General features: G+C 36.7%; 2 protein-coding genes across 3 annotated transcripts in view; one reads left to right on the top strand and one right to left on the bottom strand.

The window, feature by feature from the left end:
• On the top strand, positions 1–20,805 carry LOC139963844 (serine/threonine kinase-like domain-containing protein STKLD1). Its single transcript, XM_071965041.1, has 21 exons — positions 1–71; positions 200–286; positions 1,439–1,483; positions 2,276–2,350; positions 2,798–2,902; positions 4,297–4,480; positions 4,912–5,024; positions 5,607–5,687; positions 6,963–7,036; positions 7,516–7,607; positions 8,673–8,711; positions 9,630–9,701; positions 10,232–10,348; positions 11,371–11,444; positions 14,922–14,988; positions 15,146–15,274; positions 15,705–15,833; positions 16,381–16,454; positions 17,063–17,261; positions 19,082–19,161; positions 20,131–20,805. The coding sequence occupies exons 1-21, from the start codon at positions 57–59 to the stop codon at positions 20,173–20,175; spliced, it is 1,896 nt and encodes a 631-aa protein (XP_071821142.1). The 5' UTR covers positions 1–56; the 3' UTR covers positions 20,176–20,805.
• Positions 20,806–21,685: 880 nt separating this feature from the next.
• Positions 21,686–26,618, bottom strand: part of LOC139963847 (calcium-binding mitochondrial carrier protein SCaMC-2-like) — a 29,381-nt gene continuing 24,448 nt past the window's right edge. For both annotated transcript variants that reach the window (XM_071965043.1, XM_071965044.1), the window contains one exon: positions 21,686–26,612. In XM_071965043.1, the coding sequence (XP_071821144.1) occupies positions 26,449–26,612 (164 nt within the window). In that variant the 3' untranslated portion in view covers positions 21,686–26,448. The remainder of the gene's footprint in view (positions 26,613–26,618) is intronic.

Genomic DNA, 26,618 nt, shown 5'->3' with positions numbered 1-26,618 from the left:
CGCATGCGTGATGCATAAGAAGCGTTCACTGTTGCCAGGCCACCAGTCTAGTAAAGATGGATAAGTTCGACGTTAGTTTGTTTCCACATTTTTTACTCTATTTTTCGTATCTGGTTGTTTAAATTTTGATAGATAATCACACCAATATTACTTCAACATGTTTGGCTTTGAGTAATTCCTTCCATTTTCTTCTCTGCAGCTCAAACAACGACTAGGGAAAGGCGCTCAAGGGTCCGTGTTTCTTGTTATAGAGAAAACCAGTGGTGAACAGTATGTCTTGAAGAAGGTAAATAGTTTGCATTGCTGGACGGCTTACAATGCACGACCTGTGTGCAAGTGAATTGTCTTGCTATATTGTTATGACAGAGTAGTATTGATTAGTACGATTTTGCATTGTATTTAACTATAAGCTTTCCTTGATACCAATGCTGTACCTATACTTAGGCCTACATCATGCCACGAAGCTATATATACAGTTGCATGTTTGTATTCTCTGGTCTAACAAATACCTTCCATGTCCATTAAAACTTGCTCAAATTGCAAACTCAGTTATAAAGTGGATGGCTACTCTGGGGGCTAATATGAAGTTGAATCAAGACTGTTTGTCACACAGATACAGAACTTATGACCTTTAAATTCCGGGGAGAAATGTGGAATGTGGAATGTATTATATATAGCATGGTGGGCTCATAATTGATTCAATAACGATGTCTATAAACGAAATATCGAAAATCACTCAACTATTCGTTTTGAATATGTGCAGTTCCTCAGAAATGTAATGATCTCAAACTATTTATTGTTCTGTGCCTATGCAATGTACAATTGAGCAGAATTTGACCACAAAATGCCTGCCAGTGCCATGTCAAGTTCTTTCATACCCCTAAATTGACACATTCGTCGATAAAAGCTGTAGTGAAGGCCTAAGTATACTTCCATTGACTTTAGAGGCTGTTTGCTATGCCCTGAGCCTCTAAGCTCAGACAGTTCAGGTCCCAGAGAGAAGTGGTATTATATTGAGGTAATTTTGGTTATTTTTAGGTTGTAAGATTTCCAATTGCCTAAAAATGTGCAAAACTGGGAGTAGGGTGTTAAAAGCTTTAAAAAAAACACAATTTGATCAGCATAAACCTGAAATGGATTAGAACTCATCAAATATGTAATTCTGCTTTGACTGCAAAAAGTTTAGGCTGCCTGCTGTATCGTTGCTAGGAATATTTGAAGGTCCGTCAATTATGAAGCCTTTACTATACATGGTGAAAGAGATCACACTGTCTGTTGTAAGGCCCAGGTATGTTGGCTAGTGGTCATATATCAAATGTATACATATAGTTTTAGTGTTTTGCTCCATTTCTTTGTTTTATATGCCTTTGCATATGACAGTTACTTTAATAAATGTGAAAATATTGCTGATTGTGTTTATTTAATTTATCTGCTATAGGTGGAATGTACTGATGAACAAGAAGCAAACAAGGCTTTCAAAGAGGTAACTTTCAACTTGTTCGTTCTAAAATCTATAGAAATATGTTAAGTTTATTTCTTTGATATACTAGTAATCTACCAATCTCACGTTTGATAAAAAAAAAAATTGTCATAACCAAACTGCAAAACTCAGTCTTCAGACACAGTGTATCACATGGCTTTAGTTTGTTTATATATGGTAAACTGTACATTAGAAGTAGATGTAAGTTAAGTGGGAAGAGAAGGCCTTTGAGAAAAGGCAATGTGTTTGTACCACACAGTACATTTAACAGTCTAAAAGGGTGAGGGGTTGGGGTTGAGCTTTCCAGAAAAAACGCACAAAATAAATTCAATAAAATTGAGTGCATTGGTCTTCTGGGCAATGAATGACCTTTATCTGAAAAGTGGGGGAACTAAGAACAGTCTTTGGATGTGAATTTCAGACAAATTTGTTTGTAATTGTCCAGCACTTTTATTGTCGTATTATGTTATTGTTGTACATGCCATCTCCCATACCAACCCACTTTCACTTATCTCTTCCTTATCAGTATGTTGATATGTAGTAAAACATATTCACATTCAAGGAGTATTAAAGAGACATTTTCAGACATTCTGTCTGTCTGTGTTCATCAGTCTTTCAGTCTGTTCAATATTTAGACTCGTGCTATATAGATGCCGTCATTAGTTTTACCAAGATTGAATTTCTGTTATGTTTCATCTTTCTCCAGCAAAACATCTTTCCATCCATATTCAGTCAACTTCAAAACTTTACTCTTAAGCTTCAAACTCAACAAAATTTCATCACCTTCTCTTGCAGGTTATGGCCTTACAAGACCTCAAACATAGCTACATTTGTGGTTACAAAGAGTTTTTCGTCACTTGGGATAAAGAGGTTTGCGATACTGTAAACGATAAGAGAAAAAAGGCAAACTGTATCCTAAATTTGTCAAATGTTATTTATTACAGGTATATTTATGTAGCCCCTGTTTCAAACTTAGTTTCGTTGCAACCTTTCAACCTTAGTTTCAGTTCAACGGTTTCAACCTTAAAGGTTACTGTTGGTCTCGTCACTCAAGATTATGAACATGCTTTGTTCACTGTAGCTGAATATGACCCTATTTTCATTCAAGCAAATCACCAATTGAAGTTATTTGAGATCCTAACTACATATATTCCCATTTAGTTCTAATGACATAGGTTGAAGGTAACAATTCTTTTCTCTGACTTCAAATTTGTAATTTTCTCAGCCAGTTTTCTATCATTGATTTATTTAAGTTTACTGAATGACTATATTGATGAACTGGTCAGCTATATAAATTGATGATGTTCTTTTTTTTAGGAATCTGCTATGTTTGTCTGTATTGTGATGGATTTTTACCCTATGGGTGATCTGGACAGACTCCTCAAGCAAAAAAGGGAAAAGAAAGAAAAAATTGAAGAATTGGTAAGAGACCTTTGCACTTTTGCCTTCTTCTCCTTTTATTTTCTTGTATTTAATTTGTTTACGGTTGATTTCGGTACATTGCTCCTATTTACCATGCTCTTGTAACATTGACACTTTGTGTCTGTCTGCCTGCACATGGTCCTATGCTCTTGTAACATGGACACTTTGTGTCTGTCTGCCTGCACATGGTCCCATGCTCTTGTAACATTTACACTTTGTGTCTGCCTGCACATGGTCCCATGCTCTTGTAACATTGACACTTTGTGTCTGTCTGCCTGCACATGGTCCTATGCTCTTGTAACATGGACACTTTGTGTCTGTCTGCCTGCACATGGTCCCATGCTCTTGTAACATTTACACTTTGTGTCTGCCTGCACATGGTCCCATGCTCTTGTAACATTGACATGTTGTGTCTGCCTGCACATGGTCCCATGCTCTTGTATTATTGACACTTTGTGTCTGCCTGCACATGGTCCCATGCTCTTGTAACACTTTGTGTCTGCCTGCACATGGTCCCATGCTCTTGTAACATTGACACTGTGTCTGCCTGCCCTTGGTCCCATGCTCTTGTAACATTGACACTTTGTGTCTGCCTGCACATGGTCCCATGCTCTTGTAACACTTTGTGTCTGCCTGCACATGGTCCCATGCTCTTGTAACATTGACACTGTGTCTGCCTGCCCTTGGTCCCATGCTCTTGTAACATTGACACTTTGTGTCTGCCTGCACATGGTCCCATCTGGTAACTTAGAATGATGTATCATCTCTATGGTGTACAGTACCATGCAGGGCTTTGTCACTTGTCTGATTCAGTTCTGCATTATTTGTGAAGTGATGATGTAAAAATCAACAAACTGATTGGTCCCAACTATCAGCTTTACATATATATCAGTTTTAAATGTACCAGTACAATTATTGGCAAATTAAAGAAATGTTACTGAAATGAAGAGCAGATAATAGACAATGTTTATATATGCTGAACTTGTTTGCCTCACTTTTTGTCCTAAAAGTGAGTCCTCTTGTTTAAAACATGTCTGAAATCAGTGTTTCTTCAATGTTGCCTCAACGTGTTTATGCCCAATTGTAAAATTTGCAATAACTATCAGAGGACAACTGTGTACATGATGTTCTATAGATTGAAAACCTTCTACACTTAATTGTGTGTATCTGTACATGGTCAGCAAGTCCTAAATATGTTTATATACTAAACCATTCTAAGCATTGTAGTTATGTGCAAGCTGTCCTATCACTGACAGTATTTGATATTGCACTGTCAGTAATTGGCCAGTAACATTGTCTACATCATACTAGCCACTTTCAAATGCAACACTGAATAACTTCTTTATCAGATATCATAAATAAATTCTTACACGATAATCAATTATCTACAACAGGTGCTCAAAAAATGGTTTGGTCAAATGTTGGAGGCCTTGGTGTTTGTCCACAAGAAACAGGTCATCCATCGAGATTTAAAGCCAAGCAACATCTTCCTCACTAAAGATCTTAATGTTTCAATCGGGGACTTTGGAGTGGCAACGGTAATGGGGGATGCTAGAACCCGGACCAGGACAACTGTAGGTAAGGAGGAGTTCCTAATTTCAACAGGAGTACTGTGTTAATTGAGAAAAAACAGCTTTAAACTTTTAGAAAACCAGACTACAAAATAGGTATAACTACTCATTCTGGCTCAAAATAATATGCAACGAAATATAATTAGACTTTACCGTTATGACAATAACAACTCTACCCAGATTGTTATATTTAAAGTAGGCTAGGTATTTGGTATGACAGTATGGTAGGCCCAGGGCAAATGATATAGGGTTTGCTTTGCAAGATAATGTTTTGAATAGTGTATAGGGAAGAGATCTCATGCCTTACTGCATTCATAAATTTGATCCAGTATTGTAACAGTGTTAAGGTTAACATAGAGGTTTGTTGTTTGATTCCTGATCCAGTATTGTAACAGTGTTAAGGTTAGCATACAGGTTTGTTGTTTGATTCCTGTGCAGGAAGTATGAACTGGATGGCTCCTGAAGTGCTGGAACGACCTTACGATGAGAGAAGTGATGTCTGGTCACTGGGGTGCATCATGTTAGAAATGGCAACTTGTGGTTTCATGATGGTAAGTCATAGAATTTATGATGAATATTTATATTTATACTATTTTGTAGATGGGTTGGGTAGAGGTGGGGGCAGAGTTGGGCATGAGGGGTTATTACTTGGCATTTATAAATCCATATCTGAACCTAAGAATCTCAGAAGTTATCCTCATTACCACCCATTAACTCTCCTCATTTACATCATCATCCTCATTTACATCATCATCATCGTCATCATCATCATCATCATCATCATCATCATCATCATCATCATCATCATCATCATCATCATCATCATCATCATCATCATCATCATCATCATCATCATCATCATCATCATCATCATCATCATCATCATCATCATCATCATCATCATCATCATCATCATCATCATCATCGCAAGATCATAAAAGCAGAGGTACATTAGGCCCTCAAAAGAAACAGTTGCATTATTCTTTATTTCCCCCTGCCCATAGTACCCATGTAATTCCTTTCTATTATGACACAGAAAGACCTGTAATAATGTTCAGTATGTTTACCTGTACCATGAGTAATGCATTTAACTGTATAAGTTGCTGTCTCTTGTTCAATATTTGGTTTGTTAGTCGCAGTCTATTGCTGGAGTCCTCTTTGAGATAAAGCAATCACCAACTGAACTAGAAGACACCCTGAAGCAAGTGGGCAAGGTGAGTCAATAGATTGGTACCCATGTCAATGACAAACTTTGTTAGTATTTCCATGTATAATACACATGGCATGAAATGTGAAGATCACAGCCTGCATGTCTAAAAACCATTCTTGTAGTTTTTCTTGTAGTGTCAGCTCAAAAAACCCTAAACAATGCCTAAAATGTAACAATTGAAATTGTGTGAACCACTTAAAGGCATTGAAGACTCAACCCAAACCGCATGCCGCGCTCTGAAAAAGTTAACTTTCCGTTGCTTGCAAGTGAAGTTTTCTGCTTGTCGCTACAAAATGCAGACAGTCTTGAAACTTGATACCTTGTTATCTCTTTAGCTGGACCTGAGATGTCCATCGCTGTATCGTTTGTACACTGTGCTGTGGGTATTGACCGCAGCTGTACGTACTGACTGTACACTAGTGTCTAATTACCGAAGGTAGCAAGCTGTGTGCGTATTTTTCGGGATGAATGGTGGTGTCTAACACTTCTGTTACACCTCATTCGAAACTAGGTCAGATTACCGACATTAGACGTTTCTTTTGCGTGAGTTTTCACACCCTTTAAGAAGTATAGATAAACACTGACAAGTTGTTAGTAACATCAATTGTGCTTTGAGAAGACTGACAAATTGCTGAAGCAATTCAAGAAGTTGATCTGTAATTATGGGGAATTAACATTGAGGTGGAAGAATATGTTCCAATATTTTGTGTTTTCATTGTTTTATCAGGAAATATTTAGATCGTTAAGTAGGAAACACTAGTTATTTAATGTGTTTGACAATAACATGTCTAGGAAACACCTGAGAATACTCACTTTTCAAAACAATGACAATGGTTTTCCCGCTCGGACATCCGTCAAGCATTTTCAACGGCAATTGTTATTTATCAGTTTATCTAACTTTGTCATAAGCCATTTGTAATCAATTCAGTTAGATTCAATTTGTTGATTCACCAGCATTTTGGAAGAGAACCAACTGATGGGATATAAAGAGTCACTTGTTGTATTTCTAGCAGAACGTTGCTATACCTAGAATTTTGGAAATATAAACAAAGCGTTCAAAGTCAGGAGGCCTGAGGAGGGGTGGTGGGGGGGGGGGAGTGGGCAATTTGTGATTAAAAGGGTAGAATCTCATTTGTTCAAACCAGATGTCCTCTTTATGATAATTGCAAATAAGTTTAATGAATGTTGTAAATCATCGTAAAGATCACATATGCTTCCTGTCACAATGTTCTGTGAATTTTTTTATATTTTTCCTGGTGTTTTTTTATCTGTTTAATAGGACTATTCAGTGGATATGTGTCAACTCATTCGTACGATGCTCCGGCGTTCGTTCCAGGAACGTCCATCCGCCGTGTAAGTCCGTTTTGCATTCCAAATTAGTACTCGGAGTATAAAACCAAGATCCAGGCCCGCTGTCATATGTATTTAAATTTAACTTTTTTAAATTCTTTATTCAGGAAAGAAATTGATAAAACATGAATGAATCAATACTTTAATATTTGGTTTATGATAGAGGATAGTAAAATTGTTCGATAATAAGTAGTTAAAATGCCTAAACTTAAAGATGATACATGTAAATCCATTGAGCAGCTGTTCATAGCAACGTTCATCTCATTATTCCAATCCTTTTGAGAAGTATCTGAATAGACAGTAATGAACACAACTTGCACAAAAATTGGAATATTATCCAGTCTTGTCGAGCAATAATTAAGAGGCTTTTAATTAGGACTATTGTGAACTTAATTTCTTGTGTTTCACCCGTAGTACCTAAAGCTGAACTAAGCTTATGTAAATGTCATAAACACTAACAAATATGTATTTTGGTTTAACAGAGAAATGGTAGACTTGCCATATGTGAAGGAATGCCTCGCTCTCAGTAACTCAGCTTTGGTTGGAAAGAAGAAAGAGAAACAGATGAATGCAAGTAAGAATGGTTAACACTGTAAGGCAGTGTCTCATGGGTGGAATTAATGCACAAACCCAGCAATGGAAGGCAGTGTCTCAAGGGTGGAATTAACAAGCAACACTGCATTGGAAGGCAGTGTCTCAAGGGTGGAAATAACAAGTAACAATGGAAGGCAGTGTCTCAAGGGTGGAATTAACAAGCAACACTGCATTGGAAGGCAGTGTCTCAAGGGTGGAATTAACACACAAACCCAGCACTGGAAGGCAGTGTCTCATGGGTGGAATTAAACAAACCCAGCAGCATGACAGTTGCAACAGACAGACTCATGTCACAGAAAAAAATAAACCCAAATGTTTTGCTAACTTGTTGCGTTGGTCTTGACATTTCCTTATACTGCAACAGAGTCTGTTCCTTTACAATGCAATTAAAAACTTCTGAACTCCGGCCTATAAAATGTCATAGCAGATAAAAAAAAACGACTAGCATGATTTCCTTGTAAAAGCTTTTGGTGGAAGTTGTAATGGCAATCAATTGAGTCACTAAGTTTCTAAATATGTATGAAGTGTTCATGTTAGCTATTCATGGTCTACTGTATATACTATAGTAAGGATAACTAATATAACCCAAGAGTAGGTTGCTATTGTGTACATTACACTGCCTGGTAGCCTCTAGGCAATAATAACTGTTATTTTTATAAAACCTGATGAATTTGCAATTGTTAATTAAGTTTCTCAATAATCATGACTTGATATCAGGATTTGCATTCAGTTTTCTATACTGTACTTTACATGTACCACTTCAAAGCACTCATACTGCAACTGAGAGCAGTATGGATATGCTTTGAAGCATGGCATGGGAGGACAGTATATAGTGGTATGAGCATTAGAAAATGGTCCCAACTGTCTGTTCAGTATGCATATTCATTATGTAAATTTATGAATAGCAGCAACCACTCTTTAAATTTAAGTCCAACTGATGCAGAGGCTAGAGCTAGAGAGAATTTTTATCTTGACAAAAAACAAGAAAAAAGTCAAGATTTTGTTCCAGTATCCATAAATATACCTGTTTATTTTGTCCCCATAGAAACTGTTCCTAAGGGTGCAACTGAAGCTGCAGTAGTTGGTGAGTACAAACTGAAGATAACTGAAAAGTGCATAGTATGTAGTTGATCACAATTGTGTTCTTTGTGAATTAAGATGGTCTAGACAGGAGTATTTTCAAGAAAGCTTTGTGTAGCTATATTCTTCTGTGGAAATAAGATCTTTGTAGCTGAGTTAACAGTCCGATACTGATATGCTGATACTGACGTACAAATGTGTATAGCTAAGAGAGAAATAACTAGACAATATGTCACAGCAGAAAGTAGAAAGTAAATCACATAGCAGGAGGCAAATGCTGCAGACTATATTTATTTGTATCGGAATGTAGATCTGGGTCATTCTATGCCAACTCAACAAGGGCCCGATACCCATCGTCTCAGATTGTTACCAAATTCGGTGTGGAGTTTCATAATAAAAAGATAAGAATCCACGCCAAATTTTAGCTGAAAAAATATCAATCGGTTCCTGAGATATCAGCTTTCAAAAATCGGTGAAATTGACCCCCAAAATCCATTTTAAATTGACCTAAATTATAACACCCAGACTTATTCTTCAATAAATTTTCTTCTGAGCAAGCTACAGACGTGAAACGTTGTATTAAAGTTATTTAAAGCATGGAGATCCTCAATATGGACATTAATTTAATGTAGGAGGGTAATAAAGGTAAGTTAAAGGGCATTTGAATTATAATGAGTGAAAACAAATTGCGAAAATGGCCGAAACTGTTGATTTCGGTCACGGTACAATACAATCTGCCTTCGGCATAGGTTGCCCGTGTTACTAATTATTTTTTTCATTTTTGAAAGGTTATAATGCATGAAGTCTTATTATCTCGACCATACAAGTCCCAATTACCATAATTAGAACCAGCTCTTGTCATGGATTGCTGGATGTCCCTCTCTGTTGAATAAATGTGTTTTAATTTTTTCTGTTTTCACAGCTTTCATGAAAGAAAATACGGACAATGAAATTTCTATTACCAATGCTGTGGCTCATCTGAATGGCATGAAAGGTGAAAGATCGTTGATGACTTCTTACATGTACCTTCTAAAGACCAGAAAATCTGTCAACTTGTCTAAAATTTCTCTTTTTTCAGCAAAAAATGTCTTTCATACAATATCGAGTGCATAAATATTGTCCAGAGAACATTGAGTTAGTTGAAGTATGAGTTTATGGGTAAATGGTTGGTTTGTGTTAGATAGTTGGCCTATGCAGTTATATTGATTTTAAGAGCGTTCATCTTCTTTGGACAAGTTTATTTCACTTTTTGAAGTCTCTGTAGTTTTTCCTTGAGAAATACATATTTATGTACAATTTAGTCATTTGAATACAATATGAGCTAAGGTCAAACCTAATAACTATGAAAGAAATGTTTTCTCTGATGGTCATGTACAGTTAAGTTATCTTTAAACTGAACAATGTTTCCTAGTACCCTATAACTTAATACCATGGAAGCATCTTGCATTAACAGGTGTAGAAAAAATATTAGCACGCTAAATTTTCATTTTAAGAGATTTAAATGGTGTAATTTTTAATTGACAGTTACCAAACTTGAAGCAGCTACCAAGAGGTTTTTGGTGCAGTTGATGAGGACTCACATGTCAGAGAAACCATTGCAGATTGAAGCTAGCAGACTGCTGTTAACAGTGGCGGCCGCAGGTATGTCAGTCCTAAACAGTTATTTGTATTCAAACTTTACTTGAATTGATTTACTCGTGTAAGTTCATCTACCAAAGGAAAATAATGAGCATTAAAAAAGTTTCTGACTAATTCTGGAAAAAAAAAGCCTCGTCCTTATTAGTCAGTTTCAAAAGTTTTGAAGTTAAGATTAATAACATAATCATTATTGTACTTGATGTTAAACACAAAAAACTTTGATATTGTATAAAGCTGTACATTTTTCTTCTCAGTTATCATACGTTTCTAAATGTTTCCAATAGTGTGCAGTTTACATTAAGACATAGCTTCTTTTGTTATGAAATGTTACATACATAGTTGTAAAAGGAGAGTGGTGTTAGGATCTAGGAAGCTTAATGCATAGGTTTGGTTCTTTCATTTTCATTTTCCATTGTCATATTTACCTTGTGGCAGTACAATGGACAGCTTCCTTGAGGGCATGGGATTACATTAATTACATTCCAAGATCTTCAAAATTTATGGAAAAGTCAAAATAATACGTATTTACTGGTGAGCTCATATCTATTAGCTAGTAAATGGCAATATGAAAGTGAAGCAGAATGACAAAGAATAGAGATGACCTATGACCTAATGATGTAACTGGGAGTAACAGTTGCTATGTGGTAACTCTAAATCAGCAATATGAAAGTGAAGTAGAATGACAAAGATTAGAGATGACCTATGACCTGATGATGTAACTGGGAGTAACGGTTGCTATGTGGAATAGAGATAATCTATGACCTGATGATGTAACTGGGAGTAACAGTTGCTATGTGGTAACTCTAAAATCAGCAATATGAAAGTCAAGTAGAATGACAAAGAATAGAGGTAACCTATGACCTGATGATGTCACTGGGAGTAATGGTTGCTATGTGGTAACTCTAAAATCAGTTGGAGTAGCATCAGAGTGGACTGGTGGGGCCTTACATTGCCTAGGCAGATGAGCTGTACAATTACAATGGGTAACTTCCACTCACCCTATCGTCTGCTAATTTTGTTTCCAGCTGATGTTGAAGAGGATGCTGATGATTACATATTCTCTGGAGAAGTCATCTCAGTTGTTTGTCTTGGCATGAAGGTACCTTTCATTTTTCATCGACAATCTATTCAATCAGTTTGTGCATCACAATAATATTCTCCTAATCTGTCGTATTGGTCAATTGAACACGAAACATAAAACATATCTTCTGGATACAGCTATTCTTCTGCCTCAAATGAGAAGAGTAACTTTGATTCACCACTGATATTAGCTACAAGTATGATTCCATGTTACATTTCCATATTTAGTATTTTAGAAATGACCCTTTTAACCTACAGTATTTGGTTTATCAGTCAAAGTACCTGAACTAACAAGCTTAGGGTCAACAAGCAAACAGCATATGCATATAATGTTTTCAAATATTGTCATAGGTCTAACAATATCTTCTTTTTTTTTTTACTATGTTGTTTGAACACAGCTATTTTTTAGCAGTTTTGATAGTTTGTTATCATGTAATTTAAACAAGTTGGACTGACAAGTTAAGCGGACATCATCAACATAGCCTTATACATTGTATGGAGTCTAGGGAGTTAAAGCCACTCGTGTTCATAGCAATGTACCGTCTGCTTCCAATTGTACACTCTCTTCCTCCGACCACCACCTCCCCCCCCCAACGGCCCCCATGCACACATACACACACTTTAAGGGTGTGAAGACTCGCCCAAAAAGAAACGTCTAATGCCGGTAATCTGACCTACTTTCAAATGAGGTGTAACAGAAGTGTTAGACACCACCATCGATCTAAGAAAATATGCACACAGCTTGCTACATTCGGTAATTAGACACTAGTGTATAGTAGGGCTGTAACGGTTAAACGGTTAACCGGTTAACCGACCGAACGGCCGGATAAACGTCCGCCTACATCGTATAAGTTTAACCGTTTTTGTAATGCCAATTACGCAGTCGCAACGGCGCGTCTTCACATCACTTTATTCCCGAAATAGACCGCAACATTTGCTTGCCGAAAATCACGTAACAATTGCAAACTTTATCACGCATCCATACAAAAGATTTTTAAGATTGGCGGAACGATTGAAGGGATTACCACGCGGTATGCGACCCGTGAAGCGCCTATTGTTACCCCGTTCGACAACGTGGCGAGTCTGCATCTAATCCTTCAAATTTATATTGTATTTAAGCAGTAAACGTTTTCTTTATTGTGATGTAATTTCAGTTCAGTGTTCCCTCTAAGGTGCGGGATTCCATTCAACAGACTCAGTAATCCCACAAAGAAAACATTTGTCTGCTGGAAATCCCCGCATCGTTTTTTTGCATTCGCGATGAGTTTATACTCAATGCACAACGTATACACTTGACTGTAAAAAAAACTGAAAATCAGTAGGGAAATAACCAATTGTGTACGAAAAGTAAGTTGGTACACCTTTCAAATTTTACGAAAGATCGAGCAAAAAACTTTCGAAAAATTCACGCGAAACTGGCATATCGTGCTAAATGCAACTAATGTCAAGTAAACAAGGCTCTAGTACACCCAATTATGAATAAAACGTAAGAACACATCTGGTGTTAAGCGGCGAAAAAGTATTTTCTAGAATTTCCAAAATTACGGAGAAAATAATATCCTACCATAGTTTAGTGTATAGCAAATAGCCTAACCACCTCGTCGGTTACGGATCTCACGTAACTACAAAAACACAACTAATTGTATATTGCGAAGTTTACGTTTTCTACAAGAACATGGAAACAATATTAAGCATTTAGTTAATCATGCCAAGTGGCCTTAAACATGTGATTACAATGTTTACTTTCATGTATCATGTGGAATAGATTGTCTTGTTCATGCGGAGGAGTCAGTTGCCTGTTTTACTTACCTATCTGTTACGGGGATCATATTTTACCTACTTTTCTTAAACGTCTAAGATAATAATTCTCATAACTTAACCGAACCTTTACTGACTGACCTTATTAATTCTAGACCATGAAACGTTCCTTGGCAACATGCCAAAAAATTGTTAACAACAGGTGTTAGACAGGGGATGAGCTCACAGTTGTTTGGCAAGGTACCTTGGAAAATGTAGCCTACCGTAGTTGTAGTATAGTGCAAGCTATTGTTAGGCAGTCTAGGAATGGGGCTTTTGCCGAACGTTGATTCATAAAATCGCATGTTTTTTTAAACTTTTTAATGATTGTAAGACAGATAGATCTCTTTTCATTTTGTAACAAAATATGGCTACTCTAACTTGTCATTTCAAAATTTTCATCAGTTTCGTGACAATTTAAATTAAAAAAGTTGTCAGTATTTTGCATCCACAGCTGCGAATATTTTATCGCCAGACGCGCCAAATTTTCCGGGGCGTTAACCCCTGGACCCCCACAAGGGGTTCCACCACATGACCCCACCGGGGGCTACCCCACGCCATTATGCTACGCGTGCTAATTGTGTTTGCTGCGCGAACTCCGGCGGTAAATCGACAGGGTGTTCGCGGGAAATTTTACAATGTTTTCCACACTTCCCCCCTACCCTCTGCCTACCCCGCCACAATGCACAACTTCAATATATCTGTGACCCATTGTTGTACTTGTAATGCGTAGGCCTAGCCCTACTACCGTACACTTCTGTAGTAATCTCTTCCTAACAACCGACTTTCCTAACATTGGCCTAGCTGGTGAAAGCCTTGTAGTCTAACACTCCATATGATCGCGAACTTCAATACACAATGCCAATATTAAGTAGGCCTAGTAATATTAGGCTTATTACTGCCATACAATGCCTGCGCTATTACAGTAGTGGCTACGCAATTAACGAAGAAATATTTGCTTCAAATATCTCTGTAACAGTTACCGATGAACTGAAAGAGAAACAAAAATCTGTTCAAAACTTCATGAAAACGCGCGATTCGTCTTTTTCAATGCAACGATCGTCAAAACTAAGCAAATACAACCAAATTCTTGACATACGCGTTACGGAAAAACGATACTTGCAGCGCTATTTTGAGACTGTACTTCCGCATCAAAAGTGGTGGCGCTTTTTCGGAATTATAATCTGAGCTATATAACTCTGATTTTCGGCTCTTCTTTTGAGGCAACAACACGGGTTACGTTTAAACGTTAACCGTTCGGTTAATAGAAACGGTTAACCGGTTAGTGAATTAACCGGAATGACACAGCCCTAGTGTATAGTCAGTACATACAGCTGCGGTCAATACCCACAGCACACTGTACAAACGATACAGCGATGGACATCCCAGGTCCAACTAAAGATACCAAGGTATCGCATTTCAGAACTGTCTGCATTTTGTAGCGACAAGCAGAAAACTGCACTTGCAAGCAATGGAAAGTTAACTTTTTCAGAGCGCGACGCGTCTTCAATGCCTTTAAGCCTTAATATGTAGATGTAATAGGAATTGTATGGAGTGTCTTCACCTTATTGACAGCAAGCTAAAATTTTGAGGCAATACTGACAACCTTATTAGCCTTGCCAACATAAAAGGGAATGAAATTTGTAAAAGGGCTTGAGCAGTTATGTCTCTATAAAGGTTGTCCTCTGTTTCTTTACAGTCACATGTGTCTTCCAAGGAACTGCAAAGCATAAACAGTCTCCTGTTGAAAACTATTGCCTTGAATGGTAAGTACAGTATTGTTAATGGACATCTTTGGAAACTACTTTGATAGCATCTGCATTACAACTTCATTTAGTAAGTTCACTTCAAGTTTCTTTGTTAAGAATACTCAGAACGCTATGCTGTAACATATTAAACATTTTTTCATTTCCATGGTGACAGAGAATGCCGCTGGTTTGATTGGTGACCAGGGAGGTGTTCAAGATATTTTATCTACCATGCGTGCTTTCCCAGATGATCCCGAAGTCTCTGGTAACTGCTGTAGCGCCCTCTCTTGTCTCACAATAAATGGTATGCTATTTTTTATTATTATTATTAGCAGGGAGGGGGTGGAGCAGCATAACTTCAATATGTATCATTAATTTTGTCTTCCTTACATTTATTTGAGTCATGGAACCAGTTTTCACTACCTGTGTAGTTGGTTGACATAGTTCTGAAAGAGCGCCATCAATTTGATGAAAGTTAATACACAGTCATTCAGTATTAATGTCTTATCTTTTTTTTTCTTCAAAGTTAGTCCACTTCTCATCTTGATTGTCACAAACCCAACAAGGGAAATACCCTCTAGTTTATTTCCTCTTTAGTGGATAAAAAAATAGCAATTTTTTCTTTATTTCTGATTGTTTAATGTCAGGATCAGGCTTCCCTATCTACTATACCATAATCTCTCAAATGCAACAAGCCAATACCAATATTGCTGTCAATTATTTTTCTATGCCAGATAAGAATCTGGCAATAATGCGAGAAGAGAAAGGAGTTCTTGATCTGATGAAGGCCATGGAAACACATGAGAAAGAAGCCTCTGTTATTGACTTTGCCTGTTCGGCATTGTGGGGGCTGTCCCTAGAAGGTATTGTACCTGTGATTCTTTCTAAAGATTGTGTTTCTTATACTGAGTAGTAGTACTTTTTACAACTAGCAACTACAATTGATATAGATTAAATCATAATATAAGGGTTATAAATGTTATAATATAATCTGGCAGGATATTGTAGTCATTTCACCCTTGTACATACAACACCACAAATTTAGCAAGATAATGTAAATTTTTATAAGCAAGCAAAAAGGAGAACCCTTTTTCGATATGATATTTAGATCTACTGTCACAAGAATTCATGCTTTTCTAGACAAAACAAACAGTGGCCGTAAGAAATTCTACATTTATTGTCAGCAAGCTGTTGCACATGATGCAGTGAAATAACGTAAGCCTCTTCACTTGCATTCACTATTAAGACAGCCCTCAGCTGATAATGATTATTCATAAGTAATAAACCCATTTACCAATGCTGGAACCTTGTATTGCAGACAAAGTAGAAAAACTATTATTAAATATGCATAAATTTCCTTTGTTTATTTAGCTGCACTTTCACTGTCGTATATATATATGTCTTTTGTAGATGATAATGTTGAAATGATGGCTGAACGGAAAGCAGCGGAAGTCTTGCTTAATGCAATTGTCCTTCACATAAAGGTTTGTGTCATTACTCAGCTATGTGTGTATGTATGTTTGTATGTTGGTCTTGTCTGTGAAGTTTGTGTCTGTCAGTCAACAACAGAGGAGCCAGTCAAGTTAACAAACCGTGCATTAACGTATATGTTTGTTTAACTTAACACACTGAAACTAAGCTGTATACATTCTATGGAGTCAACAGAGTATTAAATGATCACTAATCATGATCATACAAGCATTTTAATGCCTCCTTCTAAGTCAACCCCCCCCCTCTCCCTACCCACCCCCCTCACCCCAACCCTACATAACTTAGCTGTATTCATTCTATGGAGTCAACAGATTATTAAATGAGCATTCATGATCATGATCATACAAGCATTTTAATACCTTCCTCTAAGTCACCCACCCCCCTCCCCCTCTCTCACCCATACCTCTCACCCTAACCCTACATAAATAAGCTGTATATTCTACGGAGTCAACAGATTATTAAATGATCATTCATGATCACCATCATACAAGTATCTTAATGCCTCCTTTTAAGTCCCCCCACTCCTTCCCACCCCAACCCCACAAACCATTTTCAAAGCTGCTCTTCTCTGTTAAGTAATGTATTGTTGTTATGTTTCTAGAACCCTGATGTGGTGAAGAATGCAAGCATGGCATTGGGCAGTCTGGTGGGGGAATCTGAAGAAAGTGCTTTTGCTGCCTTGAACAATGATGGTGGCAAGTCTGGTCTTACCATCTTACAGGAAGCCTACCAGCACCACAAAGACAACCCAGATGTGGTGGAGAATATATGTACCTTCTTCATGGAAATGTCAGAATATGGTAGGCTATAGAGTTCACTTTGGAGGCAAAGATCATATAGAAAAGGCACAACTGTTTGAACCAGCATCAAGCAAGTCTGCTAAATGTTGACAGGTTTTAATACACTTGTTAAAAGTCATAGAGTACTGGTACTGTCTTGGGGACTTTGGGATCAAGCAACCTGCAGGAATCTAGTGTCAATCTTTGGTCTGAATATAGTATAAACTTCTGGAAACTCAATTTGCATGGTGCCCGGTTAGACTCACATGTATTCTTAAATAAATTTGACCAAAAGACAAAGCTAATCAAGAATAGAAGAGTACAATTTTTTAAATATCCTCTTGAAATTCCATTTGTTTTATTAGAAAATGTCAGTTCACAGACAAACATAACTGATAATTTAGCATGCTATGTTACTTCCCAGACTTACAGTCAAATGCAGTGGGTTGTATATTGCAGCCAACAGTAGGCATTAGTTACAATGACTATTAGTTCTGTTGATTGCATGGGGATAAAACACTCATAATAGTGGGTATGTTTGGCAAGGATTAAGCTGCTCTCAGCAGGGGCGCAACCATGTATACTTCTTAGGGAATTTATCCCCCCCCCCCACCTCCTGCCAATAGGGAAAGAAAAAACAAGGGGTATTCAGGCCCCCCCCCCTCCCCACTCCATTGGTAGACAGAATATTACCAAATATGCTACTTTACAGTTCATACAAATACAACTTGAATGTGCAGTACCTCTTAAACAGTTGACAAGTTGCAAATGAAGCACCATTTTGTATCTCAGCACCCTCCATTTTTACCAACAGTTCTCAAAAAGGAGGTGCCACCACTCCCCTTACATTCTTCCTCTGGGCAACATAACATATTAGCTCCCTCCCTCTCCCTAGCTCTCTCCCTCAGTGCACAAATGGTGGTTGCATCCCAGGTACTTTCTAATAGCTGGCACAATGGCTAAGTCATGATGGTCAGGCCTACCTATGAAAAACAGTCCTCAGATTCACTCGAGCGTTAAAAATTTGTTTCTTGATAGCATAGACTACCCCAAATACTGCCATTAGGATTCATCCTTGAGTGTACCTAATTAATTGACCAGCCACCATATGATTGTAAACACAAGTTCTCTAATGGCCAGCACTACTTTCCTGTGTGTGAAGATAAGTCTGGCATGACCACTGAAATAGTACACTGTGTGTTTAATAATGAATTTGTGCAGAGGAGCATTCAGTATGGCTAGCATTGCCAACTCGGGTAGATATTCAATCTCCCCTGTTTTGGCCAAAAACTGGGGACACGGTTGGTATTTGTTATAGCCAGGGAAGATCATAATGTTTTATCATTACACTTTAACTATGACACCATATGATGTTGAAGCTAGGTATTTTCATTATGACATAAGTGACAGTTCTTGTAGCGACTAAAACCATATCAACGATGGAAACAATTAACATGACTCGAATCTGCTGATGCAACTTGACACCAGCCAAGGTGAACTCACTAAAGAGAAGCGATGATTCAAGGCTCAACTATTATGTGTACCCATCAGATTGAGTTTACACAGTAAAGCTCAATATAGTGGCCTGCAGATGGCCACAAGGAGTTTGAAATGATGAAAGTTCCAGTAAGTTTAATGCCGGTGAACAAATTTTGCAGATCACTAATGTTGTATTGTTAAGAAATATATTAACAGCATGACAAAGATAGATGAATCTTATGTTACAGAGAATGCATTGATAAACCTGCACATCAGTGTGTCATATTTTTGACAATAACTGTAGCAATACTGGGTTTAATTTGCCATGATATTAATCATATTTTGTATGTTTACATTTGCAGAGGACATCGTCCAGGATTTGTCCAACAGTAAAGTTCGTGACCTCCTGAAAGATGTGAAAGTTAAATATGCTTCCAATGAGGTAAGATATCTTAATTACCTCAGGTGCTGCAAATTTCAGGCCAATTATGTGTACTGCCGCATATCTCTTTGTAGTGCAGCATATCTATATGTATTTCAGCATATCTGTATGTACTGCAGCATATCTGTATGTAGTTCAGCATATCTATATGAAGTCCGGCACATCTATATGTACTGCAGCATATCTATGTGTGGTGCAGCATATCTATGTATTACAGCATATCTATATGTACTGCAGCACCTCTCTATGTAGTTCAGCATATCTGTATGAACTGCCTCATATCTGTATGTAGTTCATCATATCTATATGTACCTCTGCATCTGAAATGGTCTTCCAAATTTTACATAATTCGAAAAAGAGCTAAAACTATACATTGGATTGCCACCTGAAGTGAAGTGTAAGTTATAGGCCACATGTATATGCGACTGTATAGTGTCGTAAGGTTACTTTCAGGCCAATTATGTATACTGCAGCATATCTATATGTAGTTCAGCATATCTATATGTGATGCAACATATCTATGTAATGCAGCATATCTATATGTACTGGGTGCCGGGGGATGCTCTAAGGGTACATTAAAATTACATCTAAATCACAGGATCACAGTTTAGGACAAAGTTCTCTGTTTAAACCATTTTATATTGTGTGTTACTTGCTGATTATTAAAGTCGGTTGTAAATTAATGTCCAAATGGTTGTAATCACATGTAATCCCAAGTTAGATGGAGGGGAATCCGTTTATGTTTAGTTCGTGACTGCAACAGAGTGATATAATGTTACAAAGCAACCTCATTCTTTAAATGAAGATGTTATATCCTGATCAGTTCTATATATCTAGGGCAGAACTGACAAATCTACCGAGATTCTGCAGAATTACTGCTCTACAGTGCTTCCTCTCAACCTCTCTTTACATGAAGGGGATCACATTTTTTTACTTTTATATTTTTTCTTTTCGTTTGTTCTCATTTAGGACATCATGGAACCAGTGAAGGCTGTTGAGGCAAAACTGGGTTGAGAGCAACATACTTAATAAAGCAATTACAAGAACTGTAAAGGACAATTTCAATGGAGATGGTGCAGTGTCTGTAATGTCACCTCAAAATTGGATGCAAAATGCAAATGAATTTGTTTCAAAGAATTCTCTGCTAAAACCTGTCTTTTTTTTGTGTGTAAAAGCATAAAGAGATGAAATTAGCATCACAAAATATTGAGTGATAGGATCAATGATAATCAACAGTCACCAAAGAGACACAGAGCAAAGTGTGGTCAGCAGGATGATTTGATCTCAGGTGAATTTATAATTGTGTGTGATAATTAGTTTGTACATAATCAAAATACGTTAAAAAGGACAGTCTTAAGATAAAATGAGCAAGTTATGACATATTTCATTTAGGTATTGTTATCCATTATTTTCATGTCTTTCCAGTATTTACATTTTTTTCATAATTATACTTTATACAGTTATTATTAGCTTAGCCCTGAAATAGATTGCTACTTTAGTTCATTGTAGAAAGCATTCTCGTAAAATTACTTTGCATGGGAAAGATAGAGGGGGTTTAGTAGTAAATAACATTTTTTTTATACCTCTTGAATCATCTTGTGAAATTCTTGTCAAAGAGAAATGCATTAGTATTTTCAACATGAACAGCCATTTTTGTATCTGTTTATTTGGTTTTGTTGAAACCATAATTTATTGACACTTTCAAATGGTCAAGATTGGTTCAGTTCAACATCAATAGTAAGTTGAATGGATAATCATTGCAAACTTGGAGGAGCTCTGTGACATCATTGTCGGGACTCCTCCCCCCCCCCCCCCCCCCAATAACAATGCAATAGCTGGGGTGATCCAGTCTCAGTTCAAATATTTCAGTATAAAACTGTCAAATGTTAATATCCGATTTGCATGTGATTTATACTTGCATTAGTGTCTGAGGTGATGATTAAAGTTTGGGAGAGAGCACCTTCACGTAGTAGCAAAGAAAATCAATGCATAATGTTGATTACAGGCAAGTTTAGTAGCATAATAGCCTGTATGGTTTGGTCAACTATTACATAGCCAAATGCAACATGCTGCTGTAAAGGGAGAAGGATCAATATTTCTATGTGAAGGTATTGTATGTGTTGATGTGTAGTGTAAGTTGTTGCATTATCCTGGTATTATAGGTCATCAGTATTGGCTCCATACTAGATGTTTGCAAAGTATTACTTCCAGACATGGAGGAAACTTGAATTAAAACAATTAAATGCATTAATTAGGGAAAATGCTTTTGAGTAGCAGAAAATGTTGGAGTATGGTTAACTTTCTAGGATATTTGAGGCTAATACCAATGAATACTAAGAGAAATTTTTAACACAGGTATTAGATGGGGACGGCAGATTAGATGGGGAGGGCGGATTAGATGGGGAGGGCAGACTGGCGTATGATCATTCTTATCGCAGACATAGCAAAGGGACATCGCAACACTTGTTCAATGGCAATGTTAATGGTTTTATCAAGCAAACAATCTGTAAATTAAACAATGATATTGAAGGTACCTAGTGGCTCCATTTTATTAGCAGTACAAAAGATAGTCATGATATGAATGTGAGCATGCACTTCCTATATATATATATAGGAACACTTACATATAGGAACACTAACGTTGTGTTGAGTCGATGCTTCAACATGTAGTAATGAAAATAGACAAACAAGTATAGAATCCTCAAACATCTAAAACCCATTAACAGGACGATATCATACTGGTTAGGATCGATACATAATTCTGCATATTTATCTGGCAACACAGGATTCTGTAATAATAAAGACCACTCTAGAAAAAACCCTCTATGATAGGAACCAATCAACAATGACATTTTTAACCATTAAAAATATTGATGAGCGCAAAAAAAAATCATATTTCGAGTAGCTAAATGAGGTAAGGTGTAAGGTATCTATCTGTCTTAAAATAATTTGCTTTTATTGTGAAGACATGAAACAGTTGGAGAAAGTTATTTTCTTTGCTGAATGAGTTCCACAACTACAACATTTAATCTAGATCACTGATGGGAACGGCATTCAGTCATGTCATTGTTATTCCATTCTTTGAAATGATTTTCAAAGTCTCTATGCAATACCATGTTTATCTCACACAAGTCAAGTATGCTTGGTAACTACACTTTAGAAAGCTGAATACATTGTAACTATTAAATATGTAACTGATGTTCTGTCATGAACAATACCTTGTAGTAGAAGCTGAAACAAATAGTCTATGAGTAGCACTGAACTAGCAAGTCAACAAACGACACATTTTCACAGAGAATCTTTCATCCCCTACACCGTTTGATAAGTCCCAAGACCTGCATAATTGAATGTATTCACAAACTTATCATATGTATTCCACAACATGGCTATATACATATGCTTAGCACTCGAGGCAGGTTTGGACCTGCAAAAACTGCACCGAATTATAAGATCCGTCCATGCATACAACACACTAATAATTTATTAACATTCAAGTCTTGATACTCACCACACTAGATATACTTATGAGATATACTATATCATTATTGGCTATGTTCAACTAGTACATGCAAATATTAGCTTTATTATGACCATGCCTGTTAACAACTGTATACACAATCACACAGATGGATTAATTCATGGATATATACTTTGTTAATTAAGTGCTTAACTATACATGAGTGATATATGTGCAAGTATGTGCCCCAACACACAAAGTCATAACAGAATGACTTCATGTGCAAATAAGTGCCCAACACACAAAATACATAACAACATGATTTAATGTGCAGGTATGTGTCCCAACAAACAAGTATGAACATGCGTCTTACTTGCAAATATATAGTTGGATGATGTATACTAGTGCTAGTAAGTGTACAAGACACAAAATGTCTTGCGTATACATGAATATAACAATTCCCTCAATGTAGGGAATCTGCTCATGATACACAAAGTTAGTATGAATTTATGAAAACATGTAACCATTGAGTCTGTTTTGATGTATTTATGTATGTACACTCATCTTATGTACATACACACAGACCAAAACACACAAGACATCACCAAATGTACACATAAATTATATAGAATAAAATTAATTTGATATAGTCACACTATTTGAAAAAGTTTTGTTTACTAATTTTGAACGTTACCTACATGGCACTTGCTGAGACAATGACAGATTAATAAAATATCATAAAATGCAAATAAATCTAACAAGGTAGAAGGAAGACCAAAATAAAAGTAGAAGTTTACGAAAATGAAAGATTGTAATGTAAAGTGACGTTGTATGCTCATCTCTGTCATTACCACAAAACGCACAGCAGAGGGCAAGATTTAGTCTAAACAGTATTTCAATGACTAAAGCACCACACAATCATAAATTATTAATGTGGAAATAATCCCTTTTCTAGTATTAACCTCTTCCAAAAAAGAATCCCTTTAACCCACGCTAGCAATAATAAAAAGTTAAAGGTTTAATAAATTTAAAGCAGTAATGAAATTGACAGATGTAACTTAAAAATGTGGAATGCTTAAAGAAAACGAAAAACAATGTTACAGATGCCCCCTACACATCCCTTAACTAGAGAGGAAATCCTGATAGTCATAACTTCGTGCATTAGTTACAAGGCAAAATATCTACAAGTAAGCTAAACCATAGGAGGTGAATATCTTGGCTATGTTACTTGTAATAACACTAATATTGACTCCACCATACTTTGGTAAGGCAATATATATATATATATATATATATATATATATATATATATATGTGTGTATATATATATATATGTGTGTGTATATATATATATTAGGGCGTCCGCATATAAAGCGGGAGACCCGGTTTCGAATCCCGGAGGATGCTGGAAGCCTTTTAACTGTTTCACTACGATTTCAATCAATTATATATATATATATATATATATATATAATTGAAATTTGGAAAATCCAGAATCAGTGGAAAAACTTCCAAGCCTCCATCGGGATTCGAACCAACAAGTACCTCCCATTAAGTTGCACTCTGATAGTTCATTAAAAACATTCAATGGAAAACAGAGTTACCTGCCTCCTTGCATGTTCAATCTTTCCAAATACACCAAACTAAGCTTAACCTCTGGTTGAAATCAATTAATCAATCAATCAATCAATCAATTAATTCACTTTGATGGCAAGGAGGTTTGTCACTCTTCCCCCAGCAAACCCATTCCTGGTGTTAAACTTTTATATTAACAAACAACACACCCCGATGCTTCCTACCACCTTGAAATGTTAACCGGACACTTCGTTGTTGTAATCACACAAAATGGGACGTGCATATAAATACAGCTGCTTCAAAATATTTCAATATTCCATTAACAATTCAAAACTGCTAACAACCACAACAAGAGTTTTAGTATCATCCTCCACTTTGATTTCTGCTGGAATCCACTCTAAATGCTTACTATGTCTCTTGCAGAATTGTAAGAGTGCTGAAGGAAAGATTGTCTGACCTACTCATAGATGCAAAAGCAAATTTGATAGCAATAAAAATCATGAAAGTAGTCCTTGGACTCACTTTTACTCACTGAAAAGTTTGAGTACTTTTTTCTGACTTTTTTAAGATTATACCTAAGAATTAAAGGTATTGTTATCAACTTTGTTAATAATACCAAGAATGTACCCATTGCTATATAAATACTATGTTTAACACAATAGCTTATTGTGATTACCAACTATTGTGATTGTTTGGTCAGTTTTGTGTAAAAACTATTATTTCACTTACTTTTAGTCACCATGGAGGGAAGTTGTTTTATGTAAAAGAAACCAATAAATTTAATATGAACTAATTGTGTTCGCAGATCATCCATGGAAACGAAAATGAAATAAAAATAAAAAATGAAATAAAAACAAATTTAAAAAATGTAAGTTGTAGGGTTATTAGTAGACAATGATGTAAATGCACAAAGAATAAGGCACCACTTTGACCAAATGTTTATAAACCAATGCTTCAAGTGAGTCATTTCAAAAGCTTGGATTCAACAGTGGTCAACAAAGAAAAAACAAAAGGATTTAATGGCTTGCAGTCTGAACATCCAGTACAGAATTAACTAGAAAACCTGACTCGGTGTCCTGCGGAAATAAGACAATGTCAGTCGTTGAGTCTACTAAGGACATATTCACAGTCATTCAACAGGATTACTTATTCCGTCTTCTAATGTATGTTTTCAAGAAGACACTCATAGTAATCTATTGTGCAGCCCAACATGGTTTTTGCGACAGATAAGATTGTCAGAACTATTGCAAACATCCTCTGGGAAAAGCAACGAGTAAGAAAGGAAAAACACTCGGGACGAGTGGTGCCATGTCTGTTACCAATGAATGATGTTATAAAGATAAAACCTACACATCACAGTCACCACTGATATGAGGAAGAACAAGTTACTGCCTTCTGAAGAAAAGACCGTGCCAAATCAAACACCACCTGTGCACTAATCTACTTATACAACCATCTCCTGGTAGAGTCATCTCGACACCACCTGTGCACCAATCTACTTATACAATCATCTCCTGCCTAGAGTTGTCTCGACACCACCTGTGCACCAATCTACTTATACAATCATCTCCTGCCTAGAGTTGTCTCGACACCACCTGTGCACCAATCTACTTATACAATCATCTCCTGCCTAGAGTTGTCATTTCTGGTAAGTTTTAATTCCCTTCCAATACCTTCAGTGATTCACTGTGGATGTCAGATATATGTAGACCCATTGCTGACAGCAAGGTGACCAGAACGAAGTACATGTTCTATTAGCAGATGAGGTGTACCACGTTACAATCGGAGCTTAAAAATGCAATTAAAGCAGACCCATGTATGGTCGAAAGAATAGGCCACTTACTCCTTCAACTTAGGACAAAAGATAAACTATTTCTGTCTAATAGACTATGAAGTTTTGCTAATCAAAATAAGATGTTGCGGATCAGGTTTCTTCTCAACCAACCACTGTTCGACACATGAGTGATTTAATACATTAAACTACATACATCTGTAGCAGGTACACAAGATTGTACTAGGTTTACAGGAGGCTTAGAACATCCATAGCTCAATCACTGAACAAATAAAGACCATCAAGGTCAATGTGCATCCATGATTCTCAAAATATTTCAGAACAATAAAGTATTCTCAACAATGACTGTCAATGGCATTGCTTTTGCATTTATTATGCATTTTTTCAAATAACTGAACATCTGACAATGTTTTTATTGATTGGGTGGTGTGGTCGGCATCAGTCAGCATATATATCAGTCCTCTCAGACGCCCAACGTCCTTCGAACATTCTCGTAGACCACATAGCCTATACTCACAGCCGGTATCACCTTCATGAAGTTAGGCGTTATGCCACGGTACAGACCACGGATGCCCTCTTCAGTGTAGATGGTCCTGAAGAGGGTGACCATGGTGTTTTGGTTTTGAGCTGAAA

This window comes from Apostichopus japonicus, chromosome 22 (genome assembly GCF_037975245.1).
Source record: "Apostichopus japonicus isolate 1M-3 chromosome 22, ASM3797524v1, whole genome shotgun sequence".
NCBI lineage: Eukaryota > Metazoa > Echinodermata > Holothuroidea > Aspidochirotida > Stichopodidae > Apostichopus > Apostichopus japonicus.
Note: the sequence above shows the minus strand (reverse complement) of the source record. Positions and strands in the feature narration are given on the sequence as shown.